Raw genomic sequence first — 20,126 nt, 5'->3', positions numbered from 1 at the left:
AGTGCTACTCCTACCTCCAACTGTTCCCTGGACTATGCCCTTATCAGGAGATCGTCCAAGTAAGGGATAATTAAGACGCCTTTTCTTCGAAGAAGAATCATCATTTCGGCCATTACCTTAGTAAAGACCCGGGGTGCCGTGGACAATCCAAACGGCAGCGTCTGAAACTGATAGTGACAGTTCTGCACCACGAACCTGAGGTACCCTTAGTGAGAAGGGCAAATTTGGGACATAGAGGTAAGCATCCCTGATGTCCCGGGACACTATATAGTCCCCTTCTTCCTGTTCGTTATCACTGCTCTGAGTGACTCCATCTTGATTTGAACCTTTGTAAGTGTTCAAAAATTTTTTAGATTTAGAATAAGTCTCACCTAGCCTTCTGGCTTCAGTACCACAATATAGTGTGGAATAATACCCCTTTTCTTGTAGTAGGAGGGGTAATTTAATTATCACCTGCTGGGAATACAGCTTGTGAATTTTTTCCCATACTGCCTCCTTGTCGGAGGGAGACCTTGGTAAAGCAGACTTCAGGAGCCTGCGAAGGGGAAACGTCTCGACATTCCAATCTGTACCCCTGGGATACTACTTGTAGGATCCAGGGGTCCTGTACGGTCTCAGCGCCATGCTGAGAACTTGTCAGAAGCGGTGGAACGCTTCTGTTCCTGGGAATGGGCTGCCTGCTGCAGTCTTCTTCCCTTTCCTCTATCCCTGGGCAGATATGATCTTATAGGGACGAAAGGACTGAGGCTGAAAAGACGGTGTCTTTTTCTGCAGAGATGTGACTTAGGGTAAAAACGGTGGATTTTCCAGCAGTTGCCGTGGCCACCAGGTCCGATGGACCGACCCCAAATAACTCCTCTTCCTTTATACGGCAATACACCTTTGTGCCGTTTGGAATCTGCATCACCTGACCACTGTCGTGTCCATAACATCTTCTGGCAGTTATGGACATCGCATTTACTCTTGATGCCAGAGTGCAAATATCCCTCTGTGCATCTCGCATATATAGAAATGCATCCTTTAAATGCTCTATAGTCAATAAAATACTGTCCCTGTCAAGGGTATCAATATTTTTAGTCAGGGAATCCGACCAAGCCACCCCAGCTCTGCACATCCAGGCCGAGGCGATCGCTGGTCGCAGTATAACACCAGTATGTGTGTATATACTTTTTATGATATTTTCCAGCCTCCTGTCAGCTGGCTCCTTGAGGACGGCCCTATCTATAGACGGTACCGCCACTTGTTTTGATAAGCGTGTGAGCGCCTTATCCACCCTAAGGGGTGTTTCCCAACGCGCCCTAACTTCTGGCGGGAAAGGGTATACCGCCCATAATTTTCTATCGGGGGGAACCCACGCATCATCACACACTTTATTTAATTTATCTGATTCAGGAAAAACTATGGTAGTTTTTTCACATCCCACATAATACCCTCTTTTGTGGTACTTGTAGTATCAGAAATATGTAACACCTCCTTCATTGCCTTTAACGTGTGGCCCTAATAAGGAATACGTTTGTTTATTCACCGTCGACACTGGATTCAGTGTCCCTGTCTGTGTCTGTGTCGACCGACTAAAGTAAACGGGCGTTTTAAAACCCCTGACGGTGTTTTTGAGACGTCTGGACCGGTACTAATGGTTTGTCGGCCGTCTCATGTCGTCAACCGACCTTGCAGCGTGTTGACATTATCACGTAATTCCCTAAATAAGCCATCCATTCCGGTGTCGACTCCCTAGAGAGTGACATCACCATTACAGGCAATTGCTCCGCCTCCTCACCAACATCGTCCTCCTACATGTCGACACACACGTACCGACACACAGCACACACACAGGGAATGCTCTGATAGAGGACAGGACCCACTAGCCCTTTGGAGAGACAGAGGGAGAGTTTGCCAGCACACACCAAAAACGCTATAATTATATAGGGACAACCTTATATAAGTGTTTTCCCTTAGAAATATATAAAAAAGATGCTATAACGCCAAATTAGTGCCCCCCCTCTCTGTTTTAACCCTGTTTCTGTAGTGCAGTGCAGGGGAGAGCCTGGGAGCCTTCCCTCCAGCCTTTCTGTGAGGGAAAATGGCGCTGTGTGCTGAGGAGATAGGCCCCGCCCCTTTTTCGGCGGCCTCGTCTCCCGCTCTTAACGGAGTCTGGCAGGGGTTAAAATAAGATTTTACTTACCGATAAATCTATTTCTCGTAGTCCGTAGTGGATGCTGGGGACTCCGTCAGGACCATGGGGAATAGCGGCTCCGCAGGAGACAGGGCACAAAAGCAAGCTTTTAGGATCACATGGTGTGTACTGGCTCCTCCCCCTATGACCCTCCTCCAAGCCTCAGTTAGGTACTGTGCCCGGACGAGCGTACACAATAAGGAAGGATCTTGAATCCCGGGTAAGACCCAAACCAGCCACACCAATCACACCGTACAACTTGTGATCTGAACCCAGTTAACAGTATGATAACAATGAAGTAGCCTCTAAAAAAGATGGCTCACAACAATAATAACCCGATTTTTGTAACAATAACTATGTACAAGTAATGCAGACAATCCGCACTTGGGATGGGCGCCCAGCATCCACTACGGACTACGAGAAATAGATTTATCGGTAAGTAAAACCTTATTTTCTCTAACGTCCTAGTGGATGCTGGGGACTCCGTCAGGACCATGGGGATTATACCAAAGCTCCCAAACGGGCGGGAGAGTGCGGATGACTCTGCAGCACCGAATGAGAGAACTCCAGGTCCTCCTCAGCCAGGGTATCAAATTTGTAGAATTTTACAAACGTGTTCCCCCCCTGACCACGTAGCTGCTCGGCAAAATTTTAAAGCCGAGACCCCCTCGGGCATCCGCCTAAGATGAGCCCACCTTCCTTGTGGAATGGGCATTTACAGATTTTGGCTGTGGCAGGCCTGCCACAGAATGTGCAAGCTGAATTGTACTACAAATCCAACGAGCAATAGTCTGCTCAGAAGCAGGAGCACCCAGCTTTTGGGGTGCATACAATATAAACAGCAAGTCAGACTTTCTGACTCCAGCCGTCCTGGAAATAAATAAATATATATATATATATATATCTATTTTTAGGGCCGCCCCGACAACGTCTAGCAACTTGGAGTCCTCCAAGTCCCTAGTAGCCGCAGGCATCACAATATGTTGTTTCAGGTGAAACGCTGACACCACCTTAGGAAGAAACTGGGGACGAGTCCGCAGTTCTGCCCTGTCCGAATGGAAAAACAAATATGGGCTTTTTTAAGACAAAGCCCCCAATTCTGACAATCGCCTGGCCGAGGCCAGGGCCACAACATGGTCCGTTCCATGTGAGATATTTCAAATCCACAGATTTGATCGGTTCAAACCAATATGATTTGAGGAATCCCAACACTACGTTGAGATCCCACGGTGCCACTGGAGGCACACAAGGGGCTGTATATGCAATACTCCCTTGACAAACGTCTGGACTTCAGGAATTGAAGCCAATTTTTTTTTGGAAGAAAATCTACAGGGCCGAAACTTGAACCTTAATGGACCCCAATTTGAGGCTTATAGACACTCCTGTTTTCAGGAAGTGCAGAAATCGACCTAGTTGAAATTTTTTCGTGGGGCCTTCCTGGCCTCACCCACGCAACATATTTTCACCACATGTGGTGATAACGTTGTGCGGTCACCTCCTTCCTGGCTTTGACCAGGGTAGGTATGACCTCTTCCGGAATGCCTTTTCCCTTAGGATCCGGCGTTCAACCGCCATGCCGTCAAACGCAGTCGCGGTAAGTCTTGGAACAGACAAGGTCCCTGCTGGAGCAGGTCCTTTCTTAGAGGCAGATGCCACGGTTCCTCTTGGAACAGACATGGTTCTTGCTGAAAGCAAATCCCATCTTAGCTCCAGAGGCCATTAGTCCTCTGTGAGCATCTCTTGAAGTTCCGGGTACCAAGTCCCTCTTGGCCAATCCAGAGCCACGAGTATAGTTCTTACTCCTCTACGTCTTATAATTCTCAATACCTTGGTTATGAGAAGCAGAAGAGGGAACACATACACCGACTGTTACACCCACGGTGTTACCAGGACGTCCACAGCTATCGCCTGAAGGTCTCGTGACCTGGCGCAATACCTGTCCCGTTTTTTGTTCGGGCGGGACGCCATCATTTCCACCTTTGGTCTTTCCCAACGGTTCACAATCATGCGGAAAACTTCCCGATGAAGTTCCCACTCTCCCGGGTGGAGGTCGTGCCTGCTGAGGAAGTCTGCTTCCCAGTCGTCCACTCCCGGAATGAACACTGCTGACAGTGCTATCACATGATTTTCCGCCTAGCGAAAAATCCTTGCAGTTTTGACCACTGCCCTCCTGCTTCTTGTGCCGCCCTTTCTGTTTACGTGGGCGACTGCCGTGATGTTATCCCACTGGATCAATACCGGCTGACCTTGAAGCAGAGGCCTTGCTAAGCTTATAGCATTACAAATTTGCTCTTAGCTCCAGTATATTTATGTGGAGAGAATTCTCCAGACTTGATCACACTCCCTGGAAATTTTTTCCCTGTGTGACTGCTCCCCAGCCTCTCAGGCTGGCCTCCGTGGTTACCAGCATCCAATCCTGAATGCCGAATCTGCGACCCTCTAGAAGATGAGCACTCTGTAATCACCACAGGAGAGACACCCTTGTCCTTGGATATAGGGTTATCCGCTGATGCATCTGAAGATGCGATCCGGACCATTTGTCCAGCAGATCCCACTGAAGAGTTCTTGCGTGAAATCTGCCGAATGGAAGCGCTTCGTAATAAGCCACCATTTTTACCAGGACTCTTGTGCAATGATGCACTGACACTTTTCCTGGTTTTAGGAGGATCCCGATTAGCTCGGATAACTCCCTGGCTTTCTCCTCTGGGAGAAACACCCTTTTCTTGGACTGTGTCCAGAATCATCCCTAGGACCAGCAGACGTGTCGTCGGAACAACTGCGGTTTTGGAATATTTAGAATCCACCCGTGCTGTCGTAGAACTACTTGAGATAGTGCTACTCCGACCTCCAACTGTTCTCTGGACCTTGTTCTTATCAGGAGGTCGTCCATTTTCTTTGAAGACGAATCCTCCTTTCGGTCATTACCTTGGTAAGGACCCGGGGTGCCTTGGACAATCCAACGGCATCGTCTGAAACGGATAGTGACAGTTCTGTACCACGAACCTGAGGTACCCTTGGTGAGAAAAGCAAATTTTGGGACATGGAGGTAAGCATCCCTGATGTCCCGGGACACCATATAGTCCCCTTGTTCCCAGTTCGCTATCCCTGCTCTGAGTGACTCCATCTGGATTTGAACCCTTGTAAGTGTTCAAATTTTTCAGATTTAGAATCGGTCTCACCTAGCCTTCTGGCTTCAGTACCACCCTATAGTGTGGAACAATACCCCTTTCCTTGTTGTAGGAGGGGTAATTTTATTATCACCTGCTGGGAATACAGCTTGTGAATTGTTTTCAATACTGCCTCCCTGTCGGAGGGAGACATTGGTACAGCAGACTACAGGAACCTGCGAGGGGGGAAACGCCTCGACATTCCAATATGTACCCCTTTGATACTACTTGTAGGATCCAGGGGTCCTGTACGGTCCCAGCGTCATGCTGAGAACTTAGTAGAAGCGGTGGAGGGCTTCTTTTACTGGGAATGGGCTGCCTGCTGCAGTCTTCTTCCCTTTCCTCTATCCCTGGGCAGATATGACTCTTATAGGGACGAAAAGACTGAGGCTGAAAAGACGGTGTCTTTTTCTGCAGAGATGTGACTTAGGGTAAAAAACGGTGGATCTTCCAGCAGTTGCCGTGGCCACCAGGTCCCATGGACCGACCCCAAATAACTCCTCCCCTTTATACGGCAATACATCTTTGTGCCGTTTGGAATCTGCATCCCCTGACCACTGTCGTGTCCATAAACATCTTCTTGCAGATATGGACATCGCATTTACTCTTGATGCCAGAGTGCAAATATCCCTCTGCGCATCTCGCATATATAGCAATGCATCCTTTAAATGCTCTATAGTCAATAAAATACTGTCCCTGTCAAGGGTATCAATATTTTTAGTCAGGGAATCCGACCAAGCCACCTCAGCTCTGCACATCCAGGCTGAGGCGATCGCTGGTCACAGTATAACACCAGCATTTGTGTGTATACTTTTTTGGATATTTTTCAGCCTCCTATCAGCTGGCTCCTTAAGTACGGCCCTATCTGTAGATGGTACCGCCACTTGTTCTGATAAGCGTGTGAGCGCCTTATCCACCCTGAGGGGTGTTTCCCAACGCGCCTTAACTTCTGGCGGGAAAGGGTATACCGCCAATAATTTTCTATCGGGGGAAACCCACGCATCATCACACACTTCATTTAATTTATCTGATTCAGGAAAAACTACAGGTAGCTTTTTCACCTCACACATAATACCCTTCTTTGTGGTACTTGGAGTATCAGAAATATGTAACACCTCCTTCATTGCCCTTAACGTGTGGCCCTAAAGGAAAATACGTTTGTTTCTTCACCGTCGACACTGAAATCAGTGTCCGTGTCTGGGTCTATGTCGACCGACTGAGGTAAATGGGCGTTTTTACAAGCCCCTGACGGTGTCTGAGACGCCTGGACCGGTACTAATTTGTTCGCCGGCCGTCTCATGTCGTCCACCGACTTGCAGCGTGTTGACATTATCACGTAATTCCATAAGTAAGCCATCCATTCCGGTGTCGACTCCCTAGAGAGTGACATCACCATTACAGGCAATTTGCTCCGCCTCCTCACCAACATTTTCCTCATACATGTCGACACACACGTACCGACATACAGCACACACATAGGGAATGCTCTGATAGAGGACAGGACCCACTAGCCCTTTGGGGAGACAGAGGGAGAGTTTGCCAGCACACACCAAAATGCTATAATTATACAGGGACAACCTTTATATAAGTGTTCCTCCCATATAGCATTTAATATATAAGTATATCGCCAAATCAGTGCCCCCCCTCTCTGTTTTAACCCTGTTTCTGTAGTGCAGTGCAGGGGAGAGCATGGGAACCTTCCCCTCAGCCTTTCTGTGAGGGAAAATGGCGCTGTGTGCTGAGGAGAATAGGCCCCGCCCCCTTTTCGGCGGGCTTCTTCTCCGGAGATTGTGAAGTCTGGCAGGGGTTAAATACATCCATATAGCCTCAAGGGCTATATGTGATGTATTTTTCGCCATACAGGTATTCTACATTGCTGCCAGGGCGCCCCCCCCGCGCCCTGCACCCTCCGTGACCGCTGTGTGAAGTGTGCTGACAGACAATGGCGCACAGCTGCAGTGCTGTGCGCTACCTGAGGAAGACTGAAAGTCTTCTGCCGCCTGGTTCCGGACCTCTTCAATTTTCAGCATCTGCAAGGGGGTCGGCGGCGCGGCTCCGGGACGAACCCCAGGGTGAGACCTGTGTTCCGACTCCCTCTGAAGCTAATGGTGTCCAGTAGCCTAAGAATCCAATCCATCCTGCACGCAGGTGAGTTGAAATTCTCTCCCCTAAGTCCCTCGATGCAGTGAGCCTGTTGCCAGCAGGACTCACTGAAAATAAAGAACCTAAAAACTTTTTCTAAGCAACTCTTTAAGAGAGCCACCTAGATTGCACCCTTCTCGGACGGGCACAAAAACCTAACTGAGGCTTGGAGGAGGGTCATAGGGGGAGGAGCCAGTACACACCATGTGATCCTAAAAGCTTGCTTTTGTGCCCTGTCTCCTGCGGAGCCGCTATTCCCCATGGTCCTGACGGAGTCCCCAGCATCCACTAGGACGTTAGAGAAATATCTCCATATAGCCTCCGGAGGCTATATGTGAGGTATTTTTAGCCAAAATAGGTTTTCATTTGCCTCCCAGGGCGCCCCCCTCCCAGCGCCCTGCACCCTCAGTGACTGCCGTGTGAAGTGTGCTGAGAGGAAAATGGCGCACAGCTGCAGTGCTGTGCGCTACCTTTAGAAGACTGAGGAGTCTTCTGCCGCCGATTCTGGACCTCTTCTTATTTCAGCATCTGCAAGGGGGCCGGCGGCAAGGCTCCGGTGACCATCCAGGCTGTACCTGTGATCGTCCCTCTGGAGCTGATGTCCAGTAGCCAAGAAGCCAATCCATCCTGCACGCAGGTGAGTTCACTTCTTCTCCCCTAAGTCCCTCGTTGCAGTGATCCTGTTGCCAGCAGGACTCACTGTAAAATAAAAAACCTAAGCTAAACTTTTCTAAGCAGCTCTTTAGGAGAGCCACCTAGATTGCACCCTTCTCGGCCGGGCACAAAAATCTAACTGGCTTGGAGGAGGGTCATAGGGGGAGGAGCCAGTGCACACCACCTGATCGGAAAGCTTTACTTTTGTGCCCTGTCTCCTGCGGAGCCGCTATTCCCCATGGTCCTTTCAGGAACCCCAGCATCCACTAGGACGATAGAGAAAAGGAGCATAAAAAAAGCTTAACTGAGGTAGTGGGAGGCCAGTGGGGGAAAGCCCACACTTATCTATCTCGATTGTAATTATAGCTTACACTTATAATTGACTGGCCGATGAAAAGAAAAAAGAATCCCACAGTACACACAGATTAAGGAGGGGGGGGGATTCAATTATTTTTTGCCTGGCCAAATCAGTGCGGCAATTGATCTTGCACAAAACTGCTCGTACCACCATAGGGTTGCAAGCAGTTTTGGGTGAATACAGCAGGGCAAAGGGTGCAAGATGCGGTGCAGTTGTGGGCATTTAAACGATGCAACAGCATTTCTGAAGCTTTCGCCCGCAACTGAATTCCACCCTAAGCATTATACCAACAATAACATTCACTCACTTACTTCAAATATATTTTTCACTGTGCTATTCATTATAATTTAATAATAAACAAGAAAAAAAAAAAAAGAGCATATAACCTATCAGCACAGGAAAGAAACTGTGTAGTTACATAGAAGTCACACAACTGCATCACAGACCTGGAACGAGCAGTAAAACATGCAAACATTCCTGATGTACAACTTTATCACTGCTTGCTCTGATACCTCCTTTGTCGTCAAAAGATGCCAAGTAGTATTAGCAGCTTAGCAAATCATAAAATTATTTTAAGTAGCAAACACCAATCTCAGCCTGTGCACAAATATGAACATAATAAGTCATAAAAGTTTTTTTAAAAAGTTATAATTTTTATATATACGCACACACAGATAGACACACCTAACACCCTCACAACAGGATATTAGGTCAACCAAGCAACATCTAATTTCTACCTCAATGTCTCAAGACAAAAAAAAAAAAACCATGAGGGACATAAAATACATTCCAATTACCTTTCTCTTTAATTAAGTCTTTAAGTGCTTGCCACTTCACATCAAATGAAATGTTAGAGATGAAAGCTCGGAAGCGTCTCTGAGAGTGATACGGCTCAAAGCGGTTCACAGTTTTCTTCATTCCTTTCTCCTTTCGCTTGTCATTTTGATTGGGTTGCTCTGTGGCTCTAAAAAATTAGAGTTATAAATACAGTTATTCATGATGGATGACAAGACTACAAGTTTATCTATGGAATAATTAAATTGAGAGGAGTTCCTTTTCCATATAAAAAGCTTTTGTACACTAATGTTTTTTAGGCTTTATCATAGACTGATTTTCAAAAGGATTACCAAGTTTAAGATACCAAAAATGTATATAAACTTAGCTTAGCCCGCAGGTTTTTTTCACCTCATTTGGTGTAATATCATTTGTTAGGTTTTCATTCGGTGTTAATTTAACTGCTCTTGGACAGCATGGTTGCATCATTGAACATTCATCCCACCAGTTGCTGTGGAACTATACATCCCAGTATGCCCTGTACACAGTTTTAGCATGACCTACCAGCAACACAGTGGTAGAGTACCACATGCTGAATACTTATGTTCTAGATATAAATTGGGGCATAGCCAATTGGGTGCAAATTTCCAAAAATCCCGAACTGCAGTGGTTTCCCAACAAACTCCCCTCTCCCCCCCCCACGTGTGCGAGTGTGTGTCTAGTTACAGCAGCAGAGAGAACTACATCTACCTGCAGCCACCTCCCAGGAGCTTCCTTCACAGTGGAACGATGGAGGGGAGCTGACAGGGAGCCGCGGCCACTACACAGGTATGTACTCAACTTTTTTTTTTTTTATTAGACACCCAAAACAATTTAATTCCCCCCAATGAACATAAAAGTAGGACAACATGGTGAAGAATATGACCTCAGGAGGGGTTCGGCATGGCCTCCAAGCGGTCGGGATGCCAGTGGCCACATGACTAACACTGGCAACCCGACATTGAAGATCCCGACATTGGAGGGGTTAAGTATTTTTACCCTCCCTCGTCCCCTGCCCCTAAACCTCCCCCCGTGGGGTGGTGGCTAGGGCTAAACCCTAAGCCACCACTAGTGCCTAACCCAAAACCCCCAGGCCTTAACCCTAAGGTGAACCATGATACTTCCCTTCGGGATATTGGCTGTCAGTATTCCTGCGTTGGTCACTGAACGCATCCTGTCAGGAATTCTACCAAAACCACATGAGAACTATACAGCAAGGCCAAGACACATTGAGGGGGAGTGGCAAGAGCGATAAACCAAGGAAAACCAAAATGTTTTTTACTCCAGTCAGCCATCAAAAAAATGGAACATACCAAAGTATGTATGTGAAACAGAGGGTGGATTATTTTTAATGAACACTACCATTGCAAATAATTGTGAAAAAATAAGAATTTACTTACCGATAATTCTATTTCTCGGAGTCCGTAGTGGATGCTGGGGTTCCTGAAAGGACCATGGGGAATAGCGGCTCCGCAGGAGACAGGGCACAAAAAGTAAAGCTTTTCCAGATCAGGTGGTGTGCACTGGCTCCTCCCCCTATGACCCTCCTCCAGACTCCAGTTAGGTACTGTGCCCGGACGAGCGTACACAATAAGGGAGGATTTTGAATCCCGGGTAAGACTCATACCAGCCACACCAATCACACCGTACAACTTGTGATCTAAACCCAGTTAACAGTATGATAACAAAAGGAGCCTCTGAAAGACGGCTTCCTACAACAATAACCCGATTTTTGTAACAATAACTATGTACAAGTATTGCAGAATAATCCGCACTTGGGATGGGCGCCCAGCATCCACTACGGACTCCGAGAAATAGAATTATCGGTAAGTAAATTCTTATTTTCTCTATCGTCCTAGTGGATGCTGGGGTTCCTGAAAGGACCATGGGGATTATACCAAAGCTCCCAAACGGGCGGGAGAGTGCGGATGACTCTGCAGCACCGAATGAGAGAACTCCAGGTCCTCTTTTGCCAGGGTATCAAATTTGTAAAATTTTACAAACGTGTTCTCCCCCGACCACGTAGCTGCTCGGCAGAGTTGTAATGCCGAGACCCCTCGGGCAGCCGCCCAAGATGAGCCCACCTTCCTTGTGGAATGGGCATTTACATATTTTTTGCTGTGGCAAGCCTGCCACAGAATGTGCAAGCTGAATTGTACTACAAATCCAACGAGCAATAGTCTGCTTAGAAGCAGGAGCACCCAGCTTGTTGGGTGCATACAGGATAAACAGCAAGTCAGATTTCCTGACTCCAGCCGACCTGGAAACTATATTTTCAGGGCCCTGACAACATCCAGCAACTTGGAGTCCTCCAAGTCCCTAGTAGCCGCAGGCACCACAATAAGCTGGTTCAGGTGAAACGCTGACACCACCTTAGGGAGAAACTGGGGACGAGTCCACAGCTTTGCTCTGTCCGAATGGACAATCAGATATGGCTTTGTGAGATAAAGCCGCCAATTCTGACACTCGCCTGGCCGAGGCCAGGACCAACAGCATGGTCACTTTCCATGTGAGATATATCAAATCCACAGATTTGAGTTGTTTAAAACAATGTGATTTTAGGAATCCCAAACTACGTTGAGATCGCCCAGTGCCACTGGAGACATCAAAAAGGGGTTGTATATGCAGTACTCCCTTAACAACTTCTGGACTTCAGGAACTGAAGCCAATTTCTTTCTGGAAGAAAATCGACCGGTCAAAATTTGAACCTTAATGGACCCCAATTTGAGACCCATATACACTCCTGCTTGCAGGAAATGTAGGAATTAACCTAGTTGAAATTCTTCCGTGGAGCCTTCCTGGCCTCACACCATGGAACATATTTTCACCTAAGCGGTGATAATGTTGTGCGGTCACCTCCTTCCTGGCTCTGACCAGGGTAGGGATGACCTCTTCCGGAATGCCTTTTTCCCTTAGGATCCGGCGTTCACCCGCCCTGGCGTCAACGCAGCTGCGGTAAGTCATGGAACAGACATGATTCTTGCTGAATCAAGATCCTTTCTAGTATCTCTTGAAGTTCCGGGTACCAAGTTCTTCTTGGCCCAAACCGGAACCACGAGTATAGTTCTTACTCCTCTCCTTCCTATCATTCTCCATACACTGGGTATGAAAGGCAGAGGAGGGAACACATACACCGACTGGTACACCCACGGTGTTACCAGAGCGTCCCAGCTATTGCCTGAGGGTCTCTAGACCTGGCGCTTCATGTGGGACGCCATCATAACCACCTTTGGTCTTTCCCAACGGTTTACAAACATGTGGAAACTTCCAGATGAAGTTCCCACTTTTCCGGGTGGAATTCATTTATGCTGAGGAAATCTTCCTAGTTGTCCACTCCCGGAATGAACACTGCTGACAGTGTTATCACATGATCTTTCGCCCAGCGAAGAATCCTTGCTGTCATTGCCCTCCTGCTTCTTGTGCCGCCCCGTCTGTTTACGTGGGCGACTGCCATGATGATGTCCTACTGGATCAGCACCGGTTGACTTTGAAGCAGAGGTCTTCCTAGGCTCAGAGCATCGTAAATTGCCCTTAGCTCCAGTATATTCATGTGGAGAGAAATCTCCAGACTTGACCACACTTCCTTGGAAATTTCTTCCTTGTGTGACTGTTCCCCAGCCTCTCAGGCTGGCATCCGTGGTCACCAGAACACAGTCCTGAATGCTGAATGTGCTGCCCTCTAGAAGATGAGCACTCTGCAGCCCCCACAGAAGAGACACCCTTGTCCTTGGAGACAGGGTTATCCGCTGATGCATCTGAAGATGCGATCCGGACCATTCGTCCAGCAAATCCCCCTGAAAAGTTTTTGCGTGAGATCTGCCGAATGGAATCGCTTCGTAAGAAGCCACCATTTTTCCCAGGACTCCTGTGCATTGATGCACTGATACTTGGCCTGGATTTAGGAGGTTTCTGACTAGGTCGGATAACTCCCTGGCTTTCCCCTCCAGGAGAAATACCTCTTTCTGGACTATGCCCAGAATCATTCCTAGGAACAGCAGACGTATCATCGGAAAACAGCTGCGATTTTTGGAATATTTAGAATCCACTCGTGCTGTCGTAGAACTACTTTAGATAGTTCTTTTCCGACCTCCAACTGTTCTCTGGAAACTTGTCCCTTTCAGGATATCGTCCAAGTAAGGGATAATTTAGATGCCTTTCTTCTTTTAAGAATCATCTTTTCGGCCATTACCTTGGTAAAGGCCCGGGGTGCCGTGGATAATTCAACGGCAGCGTCTGAAACGGATATTGACAGTTCTGTATCACGAACCAGAGGTACCCTTGTTGAGAAGGGCAAATTTGGACATGGAGGTAATCCTTGATGTCCAGGGACACCATATAGTCCCCTTTTTTCCGGTTCTCTATCACTGCTCTGAGTGACTCCATCTTGATTTGAACCTTTTTATGTAAGTGTTCAAAGATTTCAGATTTAGACTATGTCTCACCAAGCCGTCTGGCTTCAGTACCACAATATAGTGTGGAGGACTAATACCCTTTTCCTTGTTGTAGGAGGGGTACTTTGATTATCACCTGCTGGAAATACAGCTTGTGAATTTTTTCCCAATACTGCCTCCTTGTCGGAGGGAGCCGTTGGTAAAGCAGGCTTCAGGAACCTGCGAGGAAAAAATGTCTCGACTCTCCAATCTGTACCCCTGGGATAATACTTGTATGATCTAGGGGTCAACTTGCGAGTGATCCCACTGCGCGCTGAGACTCTTGAGACTACCCCCCCACTGGTGGAGGGCTTCTTTTCCTGGGAAGGGGCTGCCTGCTGCAGTCTACTTCCCTTTCCTCTATGTCTGGGCAGATATGACTGGCCTTTTGCCCGCTTGCCCACATGGGAACGGAAGGATTGAGGCTGAAAAGACAGTGTCTTTTTCTGCTGAGATGTAACTTGGGGTAAAAAGGTTGGATTTCCCAGCTGTGGCCGTGGCCCCCAGGTCCGACTGACCGACCCCAAATAACTCCTTCCCTTTATACGGCAATACTTCCATGTGCCGTATGGGATCTGTATCACCTGACCACTGTCGTGTCCATGACATCTTCTGGGAGATATGGACAACGCACTTATCTTGATGCCAGAGTGCAAATATCCCTCTGTGCATCTCGCATACATATATATATATATATATAGAATGCATCCTATTAAATGCCCTATATCAATAAAATATTTTTAGTCAGGGAATTCGACCAAGCCAACCCAGCACTGCATCTCCAGGCTGATGGCGATCGCTGGTCGCAGTATAACCACCGTCTGTGTGTATATACTTTTTAGGATATTTTTCCAGCTGCCTATCAGCTGGCTCCTTGAGGGCGGCCGTATTTGGAGACGGTAACGCCACTTGATAAGCGTGTGAGCGCCTTATCCACCCTAATGGGTGTTTCCCAACGCGCCCTAACTTCTGGCGGGAAAAGGTATAACGCCAATATTTGCTATCGGGGTAAACCCACGCATCATCACACACTTCATTTTATTTTATCTGATTCAGGAAAAACTACAGGTAGTTTTTTCACTTCCACATAATACCCTTTTTTGTGGTACTTGTAGTATCAGAAATATGTAACAGCTCCTTCATTGCCCTTAACGTGTGGCCCTAATGAGGAATACGTTTGTTTATTCACCGTCGACACTGGATTCAGTGTCCGTGTCTGTGTCTGTGTCGACCGACTGAGGTAAATGGGCGTTTTTTATAAAAAAACCCTGACGGTGTTTCTGAGACGCCTGGACCGTTACTAATTGTTTGTCGGCCGTCTCATGTCGTCAACCGACCTTGCAGCGTGTTGACATTCTCACGTAATTCCCTACATAAGCCATCCATTCCGGTGTCGACTCCCTAGAGAGTGACATCACCATTACAGGCAATTTCTCCGCCTCCTCCAGCATCGTCCTCATACATGTCGACACACACGTACCGACACACAGCACACACACCTGGAATGCTCTGACAGAGGACAGGACCCCACTAGCCCTTTGGAGAGACAGAGGGAGAGTTTGCCAGCACACACCAAAAAACGCTATAATTACATAGGGACAACCTTATATAAGTGTTTCTCCCTAATAGCATCTTTATATATATATTTATATCGCCAATTTGTGCCCCCCCTCTCTGTTTAAACCCTGTTTCTGTAGTGCAGTGCAGGGGAGAGCCTGGGAGCCTTCTCTCCAGCCTTTCTGTGAGAGAAAAAATGGCGCTGTGTGCTGAGGAGATAGGCCCCGCCCCTTTTACGGCGGGCTCGTCTCCCGCTCTTTAGTGAAGTTTGGCAGGGGTTAAATATCTCCATATAGCCTCTGGGGGCTATATGTGAGGTATTTTTAGCCAGTATATAGGTTTACATTTGCCTCCCAGGGCGCCCCCCCCCCCAGCGCCCTGCACCCTCAGTGACAGCGTGTGAAGTGTGCTGAGAGGAAAATGGCGCACAGCTGCAGTGCTGTGCGCTACCTTTAGAAGACTGTCAGAGTCTTCAGCCGCCGATTCTGGACCTCTTCTAACTTCAGCATCTGCAAGGGGGCCGGCGGCGCGGCTCCGGTGACCATCCAGGCTGTACCTGTGATCGTCCCTCTGGAGCTAATGTCCAGTAGCCAAGAAGCCAATCCATCCTGCACGCAGGTGAGTTCACTTCTTCTCCCCTCAGTCCCTCGTTGCAGTGATCCTGTTGCCAGCAGGACTCACTGTAAAATAAAAAACCTAAGCTAAACTTTCTCTAAGCAGCTCTTTAGGAGAGCCACCTAGATTGCACCCTTCTCGGCCGGGCACAAAAATCTAACTGGAGTCTGGAGGAGGGTCATAGGGGGAGGAGCCAGTGCACACCACCTGATCTGGAAAAGCTTTACTTTTTGTGCCCTGTCTCCTGCGGAGCCGCTATTCCCCATGGTCCTTTCAGGAACCCCAGCATCCACTAGGACGATAGAGAAAAAAAAGAAGAAGCTAGCTGTATACCCGGGCAAGCGACCATCACTATGGTTACATTATGAACCACCACTAGATCGGAGGTTTCATAGAGTTGTCAATGCTTTTTCGTAAAGTTTTTGTCAAGCCGGATGCCATTTTACATCTATGCTCTGGCATTTTCTCTGGGATTCACACATTCCATTGATTGGCGAGACACACGAGTGGAAAGGAGAAGACTATCTGATATGCTGATTACACAAGCTGTTTAAGTATAAAACATGAACAGTGTATTCCCCTTACTACATCTATTAGTTATGAATTATTCCATGAATGGAATGGAGTTTGTTTAATAATAAAAGTGTTTGTTCCCCTATCATCGTATAGTGCTTTCCTATTTGGAAGTTTCTCATTTCCCCAATCACTGGTTGATAGGTAAATATGAAGCAAAGCACTATTGTGCCCTTTTTTCTCACTCTCTCTCCTATGCATGCCCAGTGATGGAAGAAAACGTGTCCTATGAAGGGTTACTGAGCCACTCGGAAGAAATTACAAATACATTCTTGTTGGAATTCTATTAGTGTCACTCAACTGGGCTCTCATCTATACTTATTTAGTTCTTCACAGAATTGGGGGTTTCCATTGTTAGTTTGAAGAGGGGTCGTTTTATAAAAATGAGGGAGAGGTGTGAAAGAGACAGAGACATGAGAAGGGTTTAAAAAAAAAAAAAAAGAGCCCAATCATGGATACATTAAGCTACCATTTGATAGCAGAATCATCCAGAAATAGAGGATAGAAAGTTTAAAATACGAGGAGGAGGAATGGGCAGATACATGAGAAAGTTGGGCATCAGAAACATAAAGATGGTATTGCAGACCAAAGGAGCTGATAAGGTCAATAAGTGAGGAGGTGCAGATTGAACTGGGATCCAGTCAGCATACTGGGTGTTCATGATGCCGCCTGTTGGAATACAGACATGGATCAAAATAACAGCATCCCCAACAAAAGTATGTTGGGACTCCAAAGACTGGGGCCACACATAGCTGCCAAGCGGGTCCCACTGAACGGGACACACTTGGCCGGGAGATGGGTTTTAAACAGGGATGCCGCAGAACAGGATCCGGACAGCGACACACAGGATTTCAATGGAACACAGTGCGCCCGTGCTGCACTGTGTGAACACATACATTAAAATTTAAATCCCGCCATCCTGTCACCCTGCCCGACCGGTCAGATCTGGCAACAGCAAGACTGGCGCACGTGTGGGCGCCTGCATAGGCGCCCATGTGCAGTCTCCTTGCGGCCAAGCGGGCCACTATGTGTGGCCTCAGCCTTAGGGGAGGGGGTTAGGTTTAGGCTGCAGGAACGGGGGGGGGGGAGGGGGTATGTTTAGGCACCTCCGGGGAGGGTTAGGGAAGTAGAAGAGTCAGTATTCTGACCACCAGCATCCTGATTGAATCAGTAGGAGGCCAAGAACAGACTTGGGTCATTTCTACAATAAGCGTGTAAAGTGTGTGAAAGTGGAGCGCATTTAGCGATAGAAAGAGAATGAGAGGCCCATGTCGCAGCATGTCTGTGTCCCCATGTGTGTCTGAGTGAATGAAGATGTGCGCAATATACATTTTCTTGCCTCGTGTAGTCACATCATCTGAACAGATCTTTCCCTGATGCAGCCAAGGCCACCCTTCTCTCCTCTGACATCAGATTTATCAGCGAATACTAACAGGTTCACCAGCCAGGGCTCACCTCAGCCTATTTATTTATTAGTAGTTTCGTATATAGCGCAGCATATTCCGTTGCACTTTACAATTAGAACAGTTATAGAACAAAACTGGGAAAAGACAGACAGAGGTAGGAAGACCCTGCTCGCAAGCTTACAATCTATAGGGAAACAGGCATTGATACACAAGGATAGATGCTACCTGTTGTATAATGGTCCACCAGATTTCTAGGTTCTTAATGGGTTGTATGATATGATCACCCAGCAATGTTGGAAAACAAAATATGTGATGCTATGTGGACTGTACATAGTAGTGTTCACTCTAGGTGTCTTTCACAGGGCGCTGCGCCCTGCCCCTTTTTTAGACACCTGAATGCCCTCCTGCCCCGCTCTTTGCTGCCCGCCAGACCCCGCCACGCCGCCGGACACATTACTGCAGTTTGATTACTGCAGTGCGGTCACACTGTCTCCCTGCATGAGAGACAGAGACCTCCGCGGCCCGCCCCGTCCCTTCCCGCCCGTCCTTAGCTGTGAGCCGCAGCTCCCCTCCTCTGTGAGAGACAGGAGGGCTGGGTTTGCCTCTCCCGCCGAGGAAGACCCAGCCCTCCCACCGCTGTGTGCATGGATCCAGAGCACGTTACACCTTGCGCCGTAATGGCCTCCTGCACATGTCACTTCTGCTGGGGCCAGATACCCACGGGCAGCCCCCACCTCCCACCAGCCAGTATACCCACCTACCGGAGTGTGACCCTCAGCTGCCAGAGTGTGAGTAGATATACACTAAGTAATGTACATGTATTTTAATGCATTGACATATCCTGCCCCCCACCCCCACCATGTGGCCCCATTTACCCCCTGCCTTTGTGTGTGGCACACTTTACCCCCCTCACCCTGCTTTGTGCCCCCCGTGTGTGTGTATGACACCTTGTGCCCTCCTGCCCCCCCCAACCCCCTGTGTGTGACCCCTCTACCCCTTGTTTTATGTGTGTGCGGAACCATCTACCCCCCCCCCCCCCCCCTCCTCCTCCCATGTTGTTGTGTGGCCCCCTGTGTCTGCTGCACTTTGAAAATATCTGAGAGCCTCTACCTGGTGCAAGGTGTCTCAGTGCTCTCTACCTGGTGCAAGGTGTCTCAGTGCTCTCTACCTGGTGCAAGGTGTCTCAGTGCTCTCTACCTGGTGCAAGGTGTCTCAGTGCTCTCTACCTGGTGCAAGGTGTCTCAGTGCTCTCTACCTGGTGCAAGGTGTCTCAGTGCTCTCCACCTGGTGCAAGGTGTCTCAGTGCTCTCCACCTGGTGCAAGGTGTCTCAGTGCTCTCCACCTGGTGCAAGGTGTCTCAGTGCTCTCCACCTGGTGCAAGGTGTCTCAGTGCTCTCCACCTGGTGCAAGGTGTCTCAGTGCTCTCTACCTGGTGCAAGGTGTCTCAGTGCTCTCTACCTGGTGCAATGTGTCTCAATGCTCTCTACCTGGTGCAATGTGTCTCAGTGCTCTCTACCTGGTTCAATGTGTATAACGTGCTCTGCCTGGCGCAAAGTGTAGAATGTGCTCTATCTGGCAAAAAATGTATAACGTGCTCTACCTGTCGCAGTGTGTATAGAAGGTTCTACCTGGTGCAGTGTGTATTAGCTGCACTACTGTGTGGTGTAATGTGAATTGCCACTATTATGTGGCCACGCCCCTTCCCAATGAAAAACAACGCCCCTTAATTTTTGCTGCGCGCCTTCGGCGCGCACTTTACATTCTTTCACATGTGGGAATGGGAGGACCAAGCATTATAGTATGTACCTAAATGTGCCCTCCCGAATGAAAAATGTGCCCTCCCGAATGAAAAATGTGCCCTACCCGTGATCAGCACCCTGCCCTAAAAAAATCCTAGAGTGAACACTACATAGAGGATGTAATTGAATAGGGAAGCATTGAAGGTTATGTGGGTGGGTCTGGAATTTGGTAGGCTTGTCTGAAGAGGCGAGTTTTCAGGGAACGTTTAAAGGTTTGGAGACTAGAGGAGAGTCATATTGTGCGTGGGAGAGCATTCCACAGAGTGGGTGAATCCCAGGTAAAGTCCTGTAATTTTGAATGGGAACAGGTAATACATGTTGATGAAAGACGCAGATCTTGTGCAGAGCAGAGAGGTCTGGTAGGGAGATATTTTGAGATGAGTGAGGAGATGTATGATGGTGAAGTTTGGTTAATAGCCTTGTATGTAAGTAAAAATAA

General features: G+C 48.0%; 1 protein-coding gene across 1 annotated transcript in view; it reads right to left on the bottom strand.

Annotated features, from left to right (window-relative positions):
- The window catches only part of HNRNPM (heterogeneous nuclear ribonucleoprotein M), a 304,130-nt gene that overhangs the window by 269,841 nt on the left and 14,163 nt on the right, over positions 1-20,126 (bottom strand). Inside the window, exon 2 of the mRNA XM_063915138.1 lies at positions 9,292-9,458. Within this exon, the coding sequence (XP_063771208.1) occupies positions 9,292-9,458 (167 nt within the window). The remainder of the gene's footprint in view (positions 1-9,291; positions 9,459-20,126) is intronic.

The sequence above is a fragment of the Pseudophryne corroboree genome, chromosome 1, assembly GCF_028390025.1.
Source record: "Pseudophryne corroboree isolate aPseCor3 chromosome 1, aPseCor3.hap2, whole genome shotgun sequence".
Lineage (NCBI taxonomy): Eukaryota > Metazoa > Chordata > Amphibia > Anura > Myobatrachidae > Pseudophryne > Pseudophryne corroboree.
This window is presented reverse-complemented; position numbering and strand designations above follow the sequence as displayed.